The sequence below is a fragment of the Trachurus japonicus genome, chromosome 22 (genome assembly GCF_045865225.1).
Source record: "Trachurus japonicus isolate A0001 chromosome 22, Traja_1.0".
Lineage (NCBI taxonomy): Eukaryota > Metazoa > Chordata > Actinopteri > Carangiformes > Carangidae > Trachurus > Trachurus japonicus.
Genome location: NC_140928.1, coordinates 26,211,426 through 26,227,129, shown reverse-complemented (window position 1 = coordinate 26,227,129; position 15,704 = coordinate 26,211,426). Strand labels below are relative to the sequence as shown.

At 44.0% G+C, this 15,704-nt stretch overlaps 1 protein-coding gene across 3 annotated transcripts in view; it reads left to right on the top strand.

Moving 5' to 3' along the window:
- The first annotated feature begins 1,001 nt into the window (after positions 1-1,001).
- Positions 1,002-15,704, top strand: part of LOC146964149 (uncharacterized) — a 28,876-nt gene continuing 14,173 nt past the window's right edge. For all 3 annotated transcript variants that reach the window (XM_085767880.1, XM_085767879.1, XM_085767878.1), the window contains exons 1-2: positions 1,002-1,330; positions 11,278-11,568. In XM_085767880.1, the coding sequence (XP_085624006.1) occupies positions 11,304-11,568 (265 nt within the window). In that variant the 5' untranslated portion in view covers positions 1,002-1,330; positions 11,278-11,303. The remainder of the gene's footprint in view (positions 1,331-11,277; positions 11,569-15,704) is intronic.

Sequence of the window (15,704 nt, the reverse complement as noted above, 5' to 3'; positions counted from 1 at the left end):
ATATATTCAAACATGCACCAGCTGACACAGGGATATGCAGAGAAGAACTTCACGGTGGAGACCACTCCCGAGAATATCTATCTAAAGCAGTGGTTCTCAGACTTTCTTTTTTTTTTTTTTTTTTACATCAAGGACACATAAACTGACACAAATTAGACCATGGACCCCCCCCATTGGACAAAATTTTGAGACAAACACCACAAATATCTGTTCTGAGACTGAATAACGTTACTTTTCTTTTAGTCAATGTACATTCAAATTACTGCCAATGGCATAAATTCTTTGAAAAATTTCAAGAAAAAAAAAATTAATATTTCTGAAAAGAAAAGTGGTTAAATTTTGAGAAAAAGTTGAGGACCCCCTTGAACCCTCTCAAGGACCCCTGGGGGTCCCTAGACCCCACTTTGAGAACCACTGATCTAAAGCATGGAAACATGCCTGTTATGTATGTCTGTTATTCTAAGTGCATCACCTCGCCCATTGCCCCCTATTTAGCTAGCCTATATCTAATTTTTGTCCTAGCAAAAACCATCCATCTCCACGTGTCATTCTGAAGGGGTGTAGCCTATGGTCTGTCATTAGTTGGGGACAATCTAATTCAGCATAAATAAACAGTTTAAAAACCACTGGGTGATACAAATGGATCATCAATAGCTAGAAACAGGGTTGTTTTTAATGTCAAGAAAAGAGATGGATGTTTTTCACAGAACAGAGACTTGCATGCTGTTACTATTTTTAGTGTCTTATATCTGTTGCATGGTTTTGTAGGTTACTGATTTTTTTTAATGATTAAAGTTAAAAAAATATATATATTCCTAGTCACCTAAATAAATAAATAAATAAATAAATAAATAGTGCTCCTCCTCTCTTCCTCTGGTGTGACCTGCTGTTCCTCCATCTCACCACTAGATGTCCTCACAACATTGACCGCAGCCTGTCACTCTCACCTGAGCGCGCGCCCCCAGTCTCCTCCTCCTCCTCCTCCTCCTCCTCCTCCAGGTGGGAGCTGCAGGTCGTCAGCAGCGCAACTTCTCCTCATTTCCCAACTCCGGCCCAGTGGACCGGCCGCAGACTGAGCTGGCAGTGCCAGTCGGAGTAGCTGGCATCGAACACACACAGAGAGACAGAGAGACAGAGAGAGAGAGGCGCTCCAAGCGGGAAACAAACAAATCCAGATTCCAGTTGTTTCCTGAAGAGTTTTTCTCACGGAAATGCTTCTTCACCTGAAGTTTTCCCTCGGACGGTGAAAGTGTGGAGCTGGATAAGGACGGAGAAGTTTCAGATGGAGAGAGGGTGAATCAGCACATCTGGATCATCAAAGTTTTACAAGGTATGATGAACAGTCCACGCAACTTTGTTTTGTTGTTTTAAAGTTTCTGACAGATGAGTGCGGTTATTATTTCCCCGGCGGTGAGGAATCTGTCAGTTCCTCCTGATAACACTTCCTAAACTTTCCCTGGCACTGTGTAGGCTAGAGAGGGAAATGTAGTTTAGTTTTCTTGCAGAGATAGGCTACAAAATACATAAAAGTGTGTATTAGGACTGTAACACCAGGATCGACTTTGAAATTACACAGAAAACACGTTTTAATAAAACTGCAGCATCATGTTGACTGGTCAGTCTACTGCAAAAAAAAGAGTTATATTTAGTTACTTCTCAAAGCACAGAATGTCAACACATGTCAAAACTAGTTCTCTAAAGTGTAACTGAGTAAAGTGTGCAGGCTGAGTATAGGCATGCATGAAAACTAGGTGTGGGGCATCAACCTGGCCCGGCCTTCAGGGATCCTACACAGAGGTAATTTAAGAGCCGTAGTGATTCTCTCAGCTATGAAGCTTATGACAATGCAGACTATTGTTATTTTCTGGTCACTAGTGGCCCAGCCTGGCTGACAGCGTGCTGCACCGCCACTTGGTTTAATCCATGCCAGTCAATGACAGCCCATGTGCTCTTCATTATAGACCCTCTGCTTGTTGATTAACCCAGAACCTCAGGTCTTCTCCGGGGTGCCCCCTCGCCTCCTACCCCCCACCCCCTCCTCTGTTTGCTGCCACTCCTGGACTTTGGACTAGAGGCAAATGCACAACTTTTCAGAAAAGTCTGCAGCGGATCAATGCTTTGCTGTTTGTCTTTTTTTATGTGTGTGTGTGTGTGTATCTCCATGGTTTCACATTTACCTCTTGCACCCTACGGTAGGTGAGGCTGAGACAGAGCCATTTGTTTAGAAAGGGTGTGTCGCATACTGGTGCTCCTTCCTCAGCCAGCCCTACCGTGCCAGGGCTTGTACTCATAGAGATTACAGGTGTTATGTGAGCACAACAGGGACTGGTACCTGAGATCCAGACAAAGATTAAGGGTGGACATGAAGGAAGGGACGGTATGATAACACACGGGAGGGAGGGAGGGAGGGGCGGGTGGGTGGGTGGTGGGGTATGGCAGGAGATGAGGGATCGGGCTCGATCAGGAGTGTGTATGTGGGGCAGACAGACAGGTATGGGTTCACCTTTGGGCTGATGCATGTTTACCGTGTGTTTACCGAGCTCATGACCAATCAGTGACGAGATGCCAGCTCAGTGGAGGAAAGGGGAGCGCTGAAGGTTAAGAGAGGGCAACAGGAGGAACAATCGGTGTTGTAATGGAGAAAGGCACAGGGACCGAGTGACGTGTGTGTGTGTGTGTGTGTGTGTGTGTGTGTGTGTGTGTGTGTGTCATGCAGGCCTGCAGCTATAGGAAGACTCCTGGCTGATGAGTGGGACACTGTGTTACTGTTAATCAGTGGGATTAGCTGATGAGTTACTCATCAGTGGGTCCTCATCAACACTTACTGCAAAATTGAATCAGTGGCTGTTGGGGCAGTCGGGTGGGGGTGGGGGTGGAGAGGGGGGTGAAAAAGGAAAAGCAGGCCAGTGTTTGTTTCTTTTTTTCTTCTCTTTTTTGGGGACATTTTATTCCCACACTGCAGCTTTCTCCGTCCACTGTGGACACGGTCAGAGCGAATGAGCTTCAGGCTGAAAGTGATTCAAAGCAGCTCCAGAGTTTTTGTTTTGACTGGGGCAAAGCAGAGACGCCGAAATCCCAGGATGCATTTGAAACCCCCAGTGTCCAGCTGTGTTTGGCTTCACTATATGAGCTGGTCACTGCTGCTGCACAACCACTTTGTTTTTTCCCCCCCCCCCCCCCCCTTGTCTGACCTTTAGCTCCAAGGGTCTGAAGCTCCAAAGAGGCTGCAGTCCAGACCTCTAGCCCTGGTAACCTCTAGGAGTAAAGCTAAAAGACTCTGCCTCTGTCTGTGCAGGCTGCAGTCTCCGAATACCAACACACAACTTCTTTTTTTTTACATTTCCAAAATTTACTTGTGCCCTTTTTTTTTCCAGGACACAAAAAGTAAACAATGGAAACTAAGACTGTCTGGATTCAAACACACAATTGGTCCAAACGTTTGTTTATACAATATGCCATACACTGAAGTACACTTCCAACTACACTACATCAGCTGATTGTAATATTAGAGCCGAGTTGATTGTTGAGTTGTTTGATTTTCTTTTTTGTGCGTTTTTGCCCATTTTCTTGGTCCAGTTTGATTCCAGACTGAATATTTTGGTTTCTTTTTAACTGATGGTCACATGGAGTGTGGGACTTGAAGACGTCCTGTTGCATTCTGGGGAATTATAACAACCGTTATTGACCAAATGATTCATGGTCATGAGAATAATCTTCAGATCAATCAATTATGAAATTGCAAAAGCACAGATAATCCAAGGTTGGAAGAAGTCTTGTTAAACATAACACGCACACACCACATCTTAATGCAGTATTATATAATTGTATCACTGTGGACATCACTTGACTAAAAGGCGTTTCCATTTTCCTTGTCTTGACAGAATATTCAGTAATCTATCATCTGTAGTTGGAAAGTGTTTTTGATGAATATGTTTCCACACCCCCTGTAAGTGAAAAATCTGCCCTGTTGCCATAGAAGTAAAATATTTGTAACTCCCCTCTGAAAAGCCCAGTCACTGAACAATAATCACAGCCAGTGCACACAACCACACATTATAATGTTATCTCTAAATGACTCTCATGCGCCAGCCATTATCCCCTTTTTCTTTCATGGCTCGGCCTCCTGGGCCACTGTATGAGGGATGTGTGGCGGGGGGGGGGGGTAGTGAGGGAGGGGGATGACGGGCGGATGAAGGGGGGAGGAGGAGGAGGAGGAGGAGGTGGTATGTGTCGGGGGGGTGAAAGCAGATTTGGAAAGAAGAGTTCTTCAGTCGGTAATTATGAATCTCTCAGGAATGTAGCTGCTGCTCTTACCAGACAAGCTGCTGCATGGCCACACAGATCTCTGCACTGTGCCACCATGTGCACACACACACACACACACACACACACACACACACACACACACACACACACACACACACACACACACACACACACACACACACACACACACACACACACACACACACACATTTTAGTGTCTACAACCTCAGTGAGTTCACTTACATAGCATTTTGGTTTATTTGTGCCATTATTGTCTTACAGCCTTGTTGTGTGTATTTTTATCACAGCCATTACCTACATGGTATTTTTCTGAAACCTTATCCTTTTCTGCACCAAACAAAGACACCACATAATGTCAGTACAGAATTGTCTTTGCGTCCAAGTCCTTCACCGCCGTGTGTTTATGCTGATGTGTTGGTACGAAACCAAATTTGTAGGAAACCCGTGGCCTCGTCGGACTCCCCGCTCTGCAAATTACATTTTCATGAGCTGTTTGGTCCCATTGTTGGCGTGTCCTGTAATCCTCGGTGTCAATTTAAAAGAGCGGTGTGCTGTGACAGAGGAAGATCGCTTCTTTTTAAGGTGGGAAATCCTTCATTTAGCCCCACAGAGCTCTGCTAGAAACTCGTTTCAAACCTCATCGACTGGTGGATTTAAAGGGATAGGTCAACATTTTGGCAAATTGGCCCATTGCCATAATCCCTGTAGTCATAGCAGTAGATTCATTACCTTTAATTGTCGGTGCAAGCTATTTTTAGAACGGCAGAGCAGAGTCGTGAGCTGCTAAGAGCTACGCTACAGAGGCTCATTATGGGATTTCTTGGTTTTCCCTCATCAAACTCAACAAATACACAATCCAACGACTCCATAACGCTCTGGTGGACAAGTTGTGACCTGCACATTCACCACGCTATGAGATAATAATGTAATGTTACGAGACAGAGTTGTTTTCGAGGTAAATTCCCGTTAGGGGCAGTTTTTCGGCAAGCAGTCTCTACATTTACCTCGAAAACAACTCTGTCTCGTAACGTTCCGTTATTATCTCATAGTGTGGTGAATGTGCAGGTCACAACTTGTCCACTTTGGAGTTGTTGGATTGTGTATTTGATGAGTTTGATGAGGGAAAACCAAGAAATTCCATAAGCCTCCGTAGTGTAGCTCTGAGCAGCTTGCGGCTCTGCTCCGCCGTTCTAAAAATAGCTTGCACCGACAATTAAAGGTAATGAACCTACTCCTAAAGCTATAGGGATTATGGGAATGGGCCAATTTGCCAAAATGTTGAAATATCCCTTTAGGTTTTTCCAGTTCATCATCCATCACAGTACAGTATATCTCTTTTTCATCAAGCGTTTGCACACACGTGTGCAGAGTTCTAGCCCAGACACGGTTCCTCCGCCGGCTCTTGAGCAGCAGTGCTCTCCTTTGTTTGATAATGCCCGGAGAAGACGGCCAACGCCCTGCCTGATGCCTGCAGGTGCCGCACAGCAACACCAGTTGGAGCACTGCTCACCACTTACAGTACAGCTACAGTGTTGTTTGTAAAAACTGTCATTGCCCAAATGGAAAACCAGTTCTTATGATCTCACCAAACCCCCCCACAACAGAGATTTTTAACCTTCCTAATCTGTTATTTCCTCCATGTAGAGACTAACCACGCTCAACCCGACCTTAACCTCAGCTCGCAGACGGCCAAGTCACACCGCAGCGGACCGAGATATGAACGGCCTTCTGCTTGAGATCAAACTCAAACAACAGTGTCTGTCTGTCTGTATCAGCGCCACTCCCTGTGAGTCTGCTCCGTCAGCTTCCCTATGTGACTCATCGCCTGTTCCTGAAGACCCCCCCTCCCCCCCTCCCTCCCTCCCTCTCTCTCTCACATGTCACTGCCCACAAAATTCACAATGTTCATATTTGCCACAAGGCAATTGCACTTTAGATTAAAAATGAGCACCATGTGAATTCACTCTAAGTTTCATCACAGATGGAGAGTTTCAGAAAAACCTTCACCAGTCACCTTAAGGCGTTCTGCTGAGAAATACTGAGAATTATTTGCAATTCTGCTTCAGTACAGATGTGTTTCGGGTGTGCACACTTATTGCACACTTATTTGGATTTAAAGTCATTTTCAGTAACTGGATTTCTCTCTTTCTTTTTAGAATAGAAAGAATAGTAAATGCTTTATTACTCCCTAGGAGGGAAATTCAGATTGTCCAGCAGCAGCGTACATAACAATATGATGATGGAGATCTGTGCTGTATTTTACTGGATTTAGGAACCTGGTTGTGTACAGTAACCTACGCTACTGTGTATTTGCTGGAGGCAAGACAGGTGTCAGTGCAGTGCGCTGCTTTAACCCCGCTGACCCTGCCTGCATCAGTAGACCCAGATTTACATAGGAATTCATGTCCCGGAGCTTCGAAACATCTGCTGTGAGGTGTCGGAGGTAGACGATCGATAGATGCTGTTGCTGAGTCCATCTCCTGACAGTGTAAACTATGATCAGCCCCGGTTGACTCTGTGCTGATGTGTACACACTGCAGTCAATGTCAGATAACCGGTTGCTGCTGCAGGTATTGACTCACTGCGCTGAGGTTTGCTGCGTTAGAGCGGTGCCTCCTGTCCAATGTGATGGCCTGACGTCTTTTGTGCAGGATAAGTAAACAGCGTGTTGGAACACATGCCTGCTCCGGCAGGACCGGGGCTGGGCCTGAAAACCACAGGGGATTTAGTGTGTGAGAAAGAGGCACAGACATAGAGACACACAACTTTTTTTTTTGTTTTTTTATCAGAACTCGTTCTCATGATACACCTTGATGAGGTGATGCTGCTGGTTTTGAAGTCAGGTTCTCCATGTTTTGTCTCATAAACGGATGCAAAACATCTGATTGGATATTCTTTCCCCTTTCCTGTGTGTGTGTGTGTGTGTGTGTATCAACCTTATAAACTAAGAGGTGTGGTTAGGGGTTAAGAATGACTGTGACATTGAAGCAGCCTTGTAATTAACATTTAAGTGCACCGGCTTTCCCCAGTTCAAAGCTTATTTACAACAGAGTGGCTTGCGACAGGAAGATTTCGCCTAAATAAACCGAGTAGATGTGAAGGTTTCCTTTTACAAATGAAATGAAAAAAACAAACAAAACAGGCAAACAGGCCGAGAGCGGCGAGGCTTTTAAAGGACGCTCCGCTGCCTGCGTCACCTCGTTAAATTTGTTTGCAAAAACTGAAAATTGCAGGTTGTTTTTGGCGTAACCACGGCAACGGTGGCGATGAGTCAACTTCCCCGTGCCCACGCTTCACAGGCTGGCGGTGTGGGCTGGGTGGTCCTCCTCCGCGTCCCACAGCTCTTAGCCTTGCTCTGTGATGGAAACAATACGAGCTGTGGGGCATGGGGGCTGTGGAAGTGGGAGAGCAGTGTGTTTTTGTGTTTTTGTTTGTTGTGTCTCAATTTGCTGTTATGTCTTTGTGTTATTTTTGTATGTCGGGACCCCCTTGAAAACAAGATGGTGCATCTCAAGGGGCTATCCTAAATAAACTGAAATTGTGGGTTAGAGGTAGGGGTGTGCCACAAAATCGATTCACATAAGAATCGCAATTCTCATTTAATACGATTCAGAATCGATATAAAATGTCCCAAAAATAAAGAAATAAAACAAATGTGCTGACTGTTGCCCTCCATTTCCTTAGAATTTAAAAGGCAGCATGTTTATCTGCACTATTAGAGGCACTTTTAATTTTGTTACTTTAGCAATATGTGGTATTGCTTTTATGCAACAGTTTCAACAATTCCATCTAAGCATGGATAAATGTTTAAAACTCAATAAATGTGAAAAAGACACTTTAGTCATTCTGTCTTGCAAAACAGACTGGAGTAGATCATGAGGATCATTATGAATCAAATCGTTTTGAATCGAAAATCGATTTTGAATCGAATCGTAGCCCCAAAAATCAGAATCGAATCGAATCGTGAGATAGTAAAAGATTCCCACCCCTCGTTAGAAGTGAATGGAGCAGCCCCCTCTTCTCCGGAGAGAGCCGTCTGATTATTAGCGACTGCAGCCAGCGCACACGCAGGGATCTTAGTCATGGCTAAATGACTGTAATCTGGAGCAGAAACACAGGGCTGAGTGCAGAGAGAGGAGATGGATGCTCCGTCTTTGTTATTGACCTTTCACTGCGACGCACGCCTTTAAGTCTGCTACGACGTACACACCGAGACGTACTGTAGAGAAGAACAAGTTCTGCCTGGCTACATTAACAGACTGCTTCAAAGTATAGCCTAACATTTGAGAAAGGTTCAACAGCTCCTAAGTGCTCAGTTTAAGCCTCCCAACAGGGACTGCATACCTGTGACATGAGCCTCTCCTTCAGGGCACAGCACAACCAGATTTATCACTAGTTTAGTTTTTAGCCTTTCCAGCAGCACCGCTGTTGTATTTTAAATATTTGTGGTGCTCGGAAAATCACTTCTTATTATAACTAGTTCTGACTTTTCCTCCTTTTTATGATGCATGTGATGTCTAATTTATGTTTTAGCTCTGAGGTGTTTTTAATAGATAGAAATAGAAACAGAAACACCTCTCAGTATAACGCACTTCAGCACAACAGCACTTATCCATAACTTCAACAATAAATATGTCGGTGTATTTAACATATTTTGAACATTTTCAAGAGTAATTGAAGATAATTAGTTTAATAAAGGAGGCAGAGCTGTTGTGTTGGATTACATTGAACTACTTCACAGAGATCCAGAGAGAGCATGTCCAATGTTGGCATATGCCTGAAGCGTTGATCGCCGGTTTGACTCCCAACCGAGCTGATCTTTGTGCAGGTCATTCCCCCTGCTTTCCTGCCCCATAAATATCACCAAAAAAAAAAAAATCAAAAATCATGATCAGTGTACATGATCCTTCCTTAAACGTTTCATCATGCCCCCTATCCCCACCCACACACACACACACACAGACACACACACACACAGCAGAGCTAATCATCAGACAACATGACGTAGTATTCTGTGGTTTGGTTTCATGTCTCGTCGTGGTGCAGGAAAAGTACTCCACTGTATTACTCACACTTTGCTGCTTACGCTAAAATTTGTCTGCATTTTTCTTTTTCTTTTTCATGCGTGGCCGTGAAGAAACAGCAGTCAAACACTCTTCATGAACCCTCGTGAACTGTAAATCACAAAGGTATTCATAATTCCCTCACTCACAACTGCACTCCCACCTTCCCTTCCCTGTTCGCCTCCTTATTTACCGGCTCTGGCTCCTGTCATCTCAACAGCTTCTTCCTACTTTTAGCTTGTGATTTGGAGATAAGTATCTAATAAAGCACGCAGCTGGAAGAAGCCCAGTGTAAAGCTTGCGGATCCCCAGGAGGACGGCTTCGGAAATCTGCCTCAGAGGTGAAGGGTGGAGAAGGAGATGAGCTCATTGCACGGAGAATGAAAAAAAAGATAAAGGCCAATGAAACAAATCCTGCACTGAGACATACGTGTTCGCTTGGAAAACACTGTGCAGATTGGTGACTGTTTATTTTTCTGCTCCTTAGCTGCTGTCGTGTTGTGTGTGTGTGTGTGTGTGTGTGTGTGTGTGTGTGTGTGTGTAAGAGTGCGTGAGACGACGGGTGCGGCTTTGTGAATTATGACTCCATGTTATGGAATGAAGGGAGCGGTGCCAGTTCTTTCTTTGCAGAACTGTGAAGTTTGGTTTAGAGGAGCAGGAGGGGGGGTCTGTGTTGGCTGAGCATGTGGACTGAATGAGCAGTGCCCACGGAGACGCACACACACACACACACACACACACACACACACACACACACACACACACACACTCGGCTGCTAAGACTTTGCAACTGTGGACACGTGTTGGCTGATGTATTTATTTGTAGCAGGAAGACTACATTCATCAGTGGAGCGAGATCTGTTACACTTTACATTTCTACCAACCATCCTGCTCCAAAACACAATAGATTTCATATTTGTCAAAATGAGAATGGCCTTTCTCAGATATATATATATATACTTTTAGGATCAAGTATTGGTCCCTATTTATGTATTGTGTATCATGTTTAAAAATAGGCGCCTCTTATGGTTTTTCTATGTGTTATGACAGTTTGTATAGCCTGAATCCCTACTTGAGAACATTAGATGTATGAGGTTTTTATATTTTTCTACTATTGATTGGTGTGATTGATATGAATGAACAACTGGTGTGTGTGTGTGTGTGTGTGTGAGATCACATGATCATGGCATGGGACTTGGCTTTAAATGGCGTCTCTACCCATTCATTTTCGTATGTAACATCTGAGGAAGAACCCGTGCGCTCGAAACGTCATGTAGTCTAAATAAATCTATTTTTGCATTGGAGCTCTTTTTACACGCTGCAGGCTTTTCTTCACTTTCTTTCTCCAATATGACACATGTAATCCACGTTTCTTTGCTTAAATGGTACATCCAAAGAAAGAAACTAGAACCAACATCTACTACATCAACTGCAGGAAAAGTGTGAGATAGATGACCTTTGTTGGTGGGAGATCAGCGCCGTGAGGCGGAGTGTAATCAGATGTCAGCGCTTGGCAGCTTTTTGACTTCCAGACGTTACCTTGTAGCAGCCACCTTTCAAATACTGGATGCTTTGATTTCCATGAGGTTGTTTTTCATAACTTTCTCCGGCTTAGAGTTACACAATGACAGGGTAACTTTGGCATGCAATGAAAATAAAAGAGACGAATTTTATACTATTTTTCTGTCTTTTGTTCTCTGTGATGATGGAACTGAAGCAAGTATACGCTCTCTGTAAGTTGATTTTAATTGTCTGACAGTACTAATAACATCCACTGGGAGCAAGAAAAGGTTGAAAATAAATGGGTTTGGACTGGTCCTTTAACTCTTACTGTGCCAGCACATGTGGTGCTTGGACGCTGATGACTAAGATTTCATTTCTGCCTTAACCTCGTTTCTTCCTCTCTCCCTCTCTGCTTCTCCATCAGGACGTAGCTCCGGGCCTGAGGTGGTTATGTCAAACCGTGACTCGCTGGGGTTCGGGGACCTGCTCCCCCAGGACGTGGTCCATGTCTTCGCCCAGGATAAGCACAGCAAAAGGGGCCGCAAGAAGCGCAGGCACTCCCTCGGCCGGGCTCTGGGCTGGCTCAAGCGCAGGAAGAGGAAGAATCTGGCTGCTAACGGACAAAATGTGGTGGGCCCGGGTCCTACATTTGACATGGCCATGGACGGACACCCTGCTGGGCAGAGGAAACAGCATCCACATGGAAACAGTCATGGTAAGAAGAACATACAGGATCTGCCCTGCAGCTTCAGCCCATCTTTTATGAATGAGTTTGTATTTAGTTGTTGTGTCGTTGACAGTCCACTAGATGTAGAGTAGAGTCCTCTGGAAAGTTGACTCATTTCCTCCAAGTTAATGTACATGGACTGTAACTGGACTGATGACAAAGCACCATAACATCCACTGTTTGCCAGTACTGGAGAATTTAGGGTGAATCAACCCACCAGGAACAATGACATCACACGTTCTGTGGAATAAAACATTAACCTGATGGGGAAAGAGCAGAAGCATTTGAATGAATGAGGCTGTTGTTTAATCTACCTAGGATCAAGATCTTTGAAACTGAAACTGCTGCAGAGAGTGTCAACAGACAGAGAGTGTCAACATGAAGTGTCAAAAATATCCTATATCACCGCAAATTAAATGTCTTTGGATTTAGGTGTTTCAGTTGGATTAAACAAATAATAGTTTCTTTATGTTTATTTTCATTGAATATGATATGTGAGCATATACAACAACATTTCGTTTGGCAGTCTCTCTCCTGTAGCAGCAAAACATTTTTAAAAAGTTTAAAAAGTTACTGCAAAGGAATATGATGCATTCATGCATTCACATGAATAACTAAGTTTAATCTATGTTGAGAATAATTATTAGTCGTGGGAAAAATGTCGCTCATCAGGTGGCATCAGGTGACCCACAGGCACTATAGGCAAGGCCCTTTGGACACAGATGATAATCGTATAAGGTAAATAGTCCACATAGCACTTCATTAACTTTTTGTGCCGAGATGAAAGGAACCAACAGGTGCCTGGAGGGAAGTAGGTTTCCCTAGGGACTTTGACGTCTAAAAACATGTTTATCGATAATAGAAAGTAGATTATTGCCAAGTGGAGCCATTTCTCAAGAACGTTTAGTCACAGAGCAGCTTAAGCATGTGACATCCAAGACGAGCTGGGATAAGGTGCTGGGAACTGGTTGAATATCCTGCTCCTTGCCTCCCAGGCATGTGTGTTTGCTCAGCGGAGAGATGTTTGAACAGAATGACTTCCTACTTCGCCTTCCGACCTTCAGCTCTCTTTGTTTGCTGTGAAAAATCTCTGTCTGTCCTGTTCCGTGATACCGCCACCCACTTACTTACCTGGTCATCAGGTTACACACAGGGCCAAGTGCTGGCAGCTCCCACCAATCCGCTTCATGTGTGGACGGCGTGTGTCAACTTTTACACACATGCGTGCACACGGTCAACATGTTAGGTGAAACTCTCACACTCGCACACAACGTGAATGTGTAAAAAACAAACAACCAAAAAAAGACTTATTCACACACTCCCAAGAAAATTACAGCAACACACTGACTTTTCCCAGAGCTGTGCTGGCTGGGCAGATCTTGTCAGTGCTTGCACATGTGCACTCGTATGTCAGCGTGCTGCACTGCAGCAGCTTAGCCTTCTGTTTATGAACATCGCTTTTTTTTCTTTTGTGCACTGTACTTACTTTAGTTTTATACCCTCATTAATCACAACTCGATGCAGTCAGATCTGGAACACAAAAACAGCAGACGCACAAACAAAAGCTTGTTGTACTGAGTCGGGTTGCGCAAAAAAAAAAGAAAACACAAAAGTGGCAGCAGTGTTTGCTTAGTTCTGTTTTCTGTACGGTTGTCTGGCAGTGCTTGTGCAGTCTTGGCCTGATAGCTTTACAGACACAAGAGACTCCGCCTGGTTTTTGTTCTGCTGTCTCCTCATGGTGGAAGCCCACATCTTGTAGTTTGGCGGGAACGGTGCTAGGGGATTTCCATTCAGTCTCCCAGTCGAACTGCAACCACAGCACAAGACGAATACGTATAAACATGCTTTGGTAGAGTGGTAGAAATGTATAGACGAGTGCGTCAGTGCGAGTATGAGACAACATTACGCAATCTTTGCACTGTATTACAGTCGGCTCCGGCCAAAGCGAAGAGTTTTGTAATAGAGAGCAAACTGTGAAAAGAGATAAAGTATTTCTCTTCGCCAAGGTCGCCTCAGAGTCTGCCCTCCACCTCCACCCTGAGAGAAGCTGCACTGTCTGCATTTATTCTGTAAAGCAGAAGTCAAGCTTTAAACATCCAGAAGCTACATTTCTGTAACCAGTACAACAAGCCTTAAGGTGACAGAAATATATCGTCAAACCAAACAGGAACTGTCGACTATTAACTCAGGTATTAACACGCGCTGCCGCAGAGCCCCCAGCAGTTAAGGCATTGTGTATGAGTGTGTATGATTGTTGACGCTGGCAACAGCTACAGCCGACTCCTCGCCAGACGCTTCCTCTGATTAGAAGCAGAGCTCAGCTATTCCCAAACTGCATCCAGATCAGGACACACTTAGCCGTAAGATTGGATACCTCCAAGCTGAGCCCCCTCATGATGATGATGATGATGATGATGATGATGTGTATTGACGCCAGAGGGGCCCCCCTGCCCAATAAATGCCTGGTATGGCAGGCACGGTGCCAGTTAATTAAAAGCCATGCCAGGACCGTTGCAGTGAGAGGGGAACAAGGGGTTCTGTTTTTCCTGACCCTTCTGCTCACACTGTTCCTCATCGCACACCGAGACACAGCATCAAACACTGTGTGTGTGTGTGTGTGTGTGTGTGTGTGTGTTGTGGCAGTTCAGCTTCTAACTTAGAGACACACATGCAACAAGTCCATCAGATGTAACACACACTGTTTAACAACAATCAGGTGAACTTGTTCTCTGCTCTCCAAGTCAATATCAGTAATTTAACATTAAGAGGTAAAGTGCATCTCTCTCCAGTCTGTCTGTGTGTTGAATCACTGATGCATTGTTAAAGGTCCAGTGTGTAAAATTAGGGGAAAATGGTGACATCTAGCTTTCTGATTCTATTATTTATCTATTAAATAATTTTATTTTTTATTTATAATATATTTATTTATATTTATAACCCTTGAAATGTGCTTTCTGGTTGGCTGGATTTTCCATTCCGTACAAACATGGTGGTGCAAGATGTCGACACTCTCTAAGCAAGACCCTTGCTATATGTAGCCTATAGTATATAAAAGAAGAATTATAAGGCTATGAAAATATATTCATTGGTAGTATATTCAGATTTTAACAATAAACCCTGACAAATATTGCACACTGGACCTTTAAGACAATATACAGTAATATGTGGAAATGCGATGGAGGAGCAGCTCAGTCCTGGGTTGTACTGGACGGAGGGTGAAAAGCAAATCAACCTACATGTGCAACACATTTGTGGGAATTTCTGCAACAGTGCTGGGAGGCACTTTCCAAAAAAAAAAAAAAAAAAAAGTTTTGTTTCCATCATCACAAGACTCTTTGGCTGCTGGATGAGTCAGAAAAATTAGATTAAATTTAGGATTTCTGTGATTCTATTTTTTTTAATCTTTGTTTTTTTTTTATTTTAGTAACGACTAGTTTTACTTAACAGAACTTTTCACTTTATCTCTTCCTTTGCTCTTGTGGGAATGTGTTTTTGTAAACAAGGCCCCTGGAGTTTGACCTGGGAGGGAGAGCAGCAGTAGCAGGTTTTGGAGAGATGAACTCTGGCCTCGAGAACTTTTTCAGTGCGATTAACCCATTAACTCTGCATTGTGCTCTCTGATAACCTGGACGATGTTTCCTCCTGAGGCAGAAGGCAGAGGTTATCTTTCTTTTCATTTTCATTCACTTTCATTTGTCTGATTCCTCATGCTGCTGGTGTGAGTCTTTGTGTACCAGTCTGACAGTGATTTATGGCCCTGCCGTGCTGTCAGTTTACTCCATCCCCTGTAAAAATAGACAGCAGGCCTCTCTTATGCAACTCTCCACTCCGATCCTTCATAATGGGCTTTGAGAATAATGCCCTTGTTCATTTAAAATGAAAACGAAGAGAAGGAAAGACTGATAAGGTCGTACTGTCCTACCACAGAACACCCAGAAGGTCACCTGTTCACTTTAAACACTCCCTGAGAGATTCCTCACATTCCTCAGCTTTATAAAGTTATTTCTTTGAGGAGCTAGAAATAGGGAGCCCTTTGTGTGTCAGAGTGTGTGTTTGGCTCGCAACGCCAAGTTTAGATCCTATGAACCACTTTATTCAACCTCCTTTGTTGAATATTCAGCTGT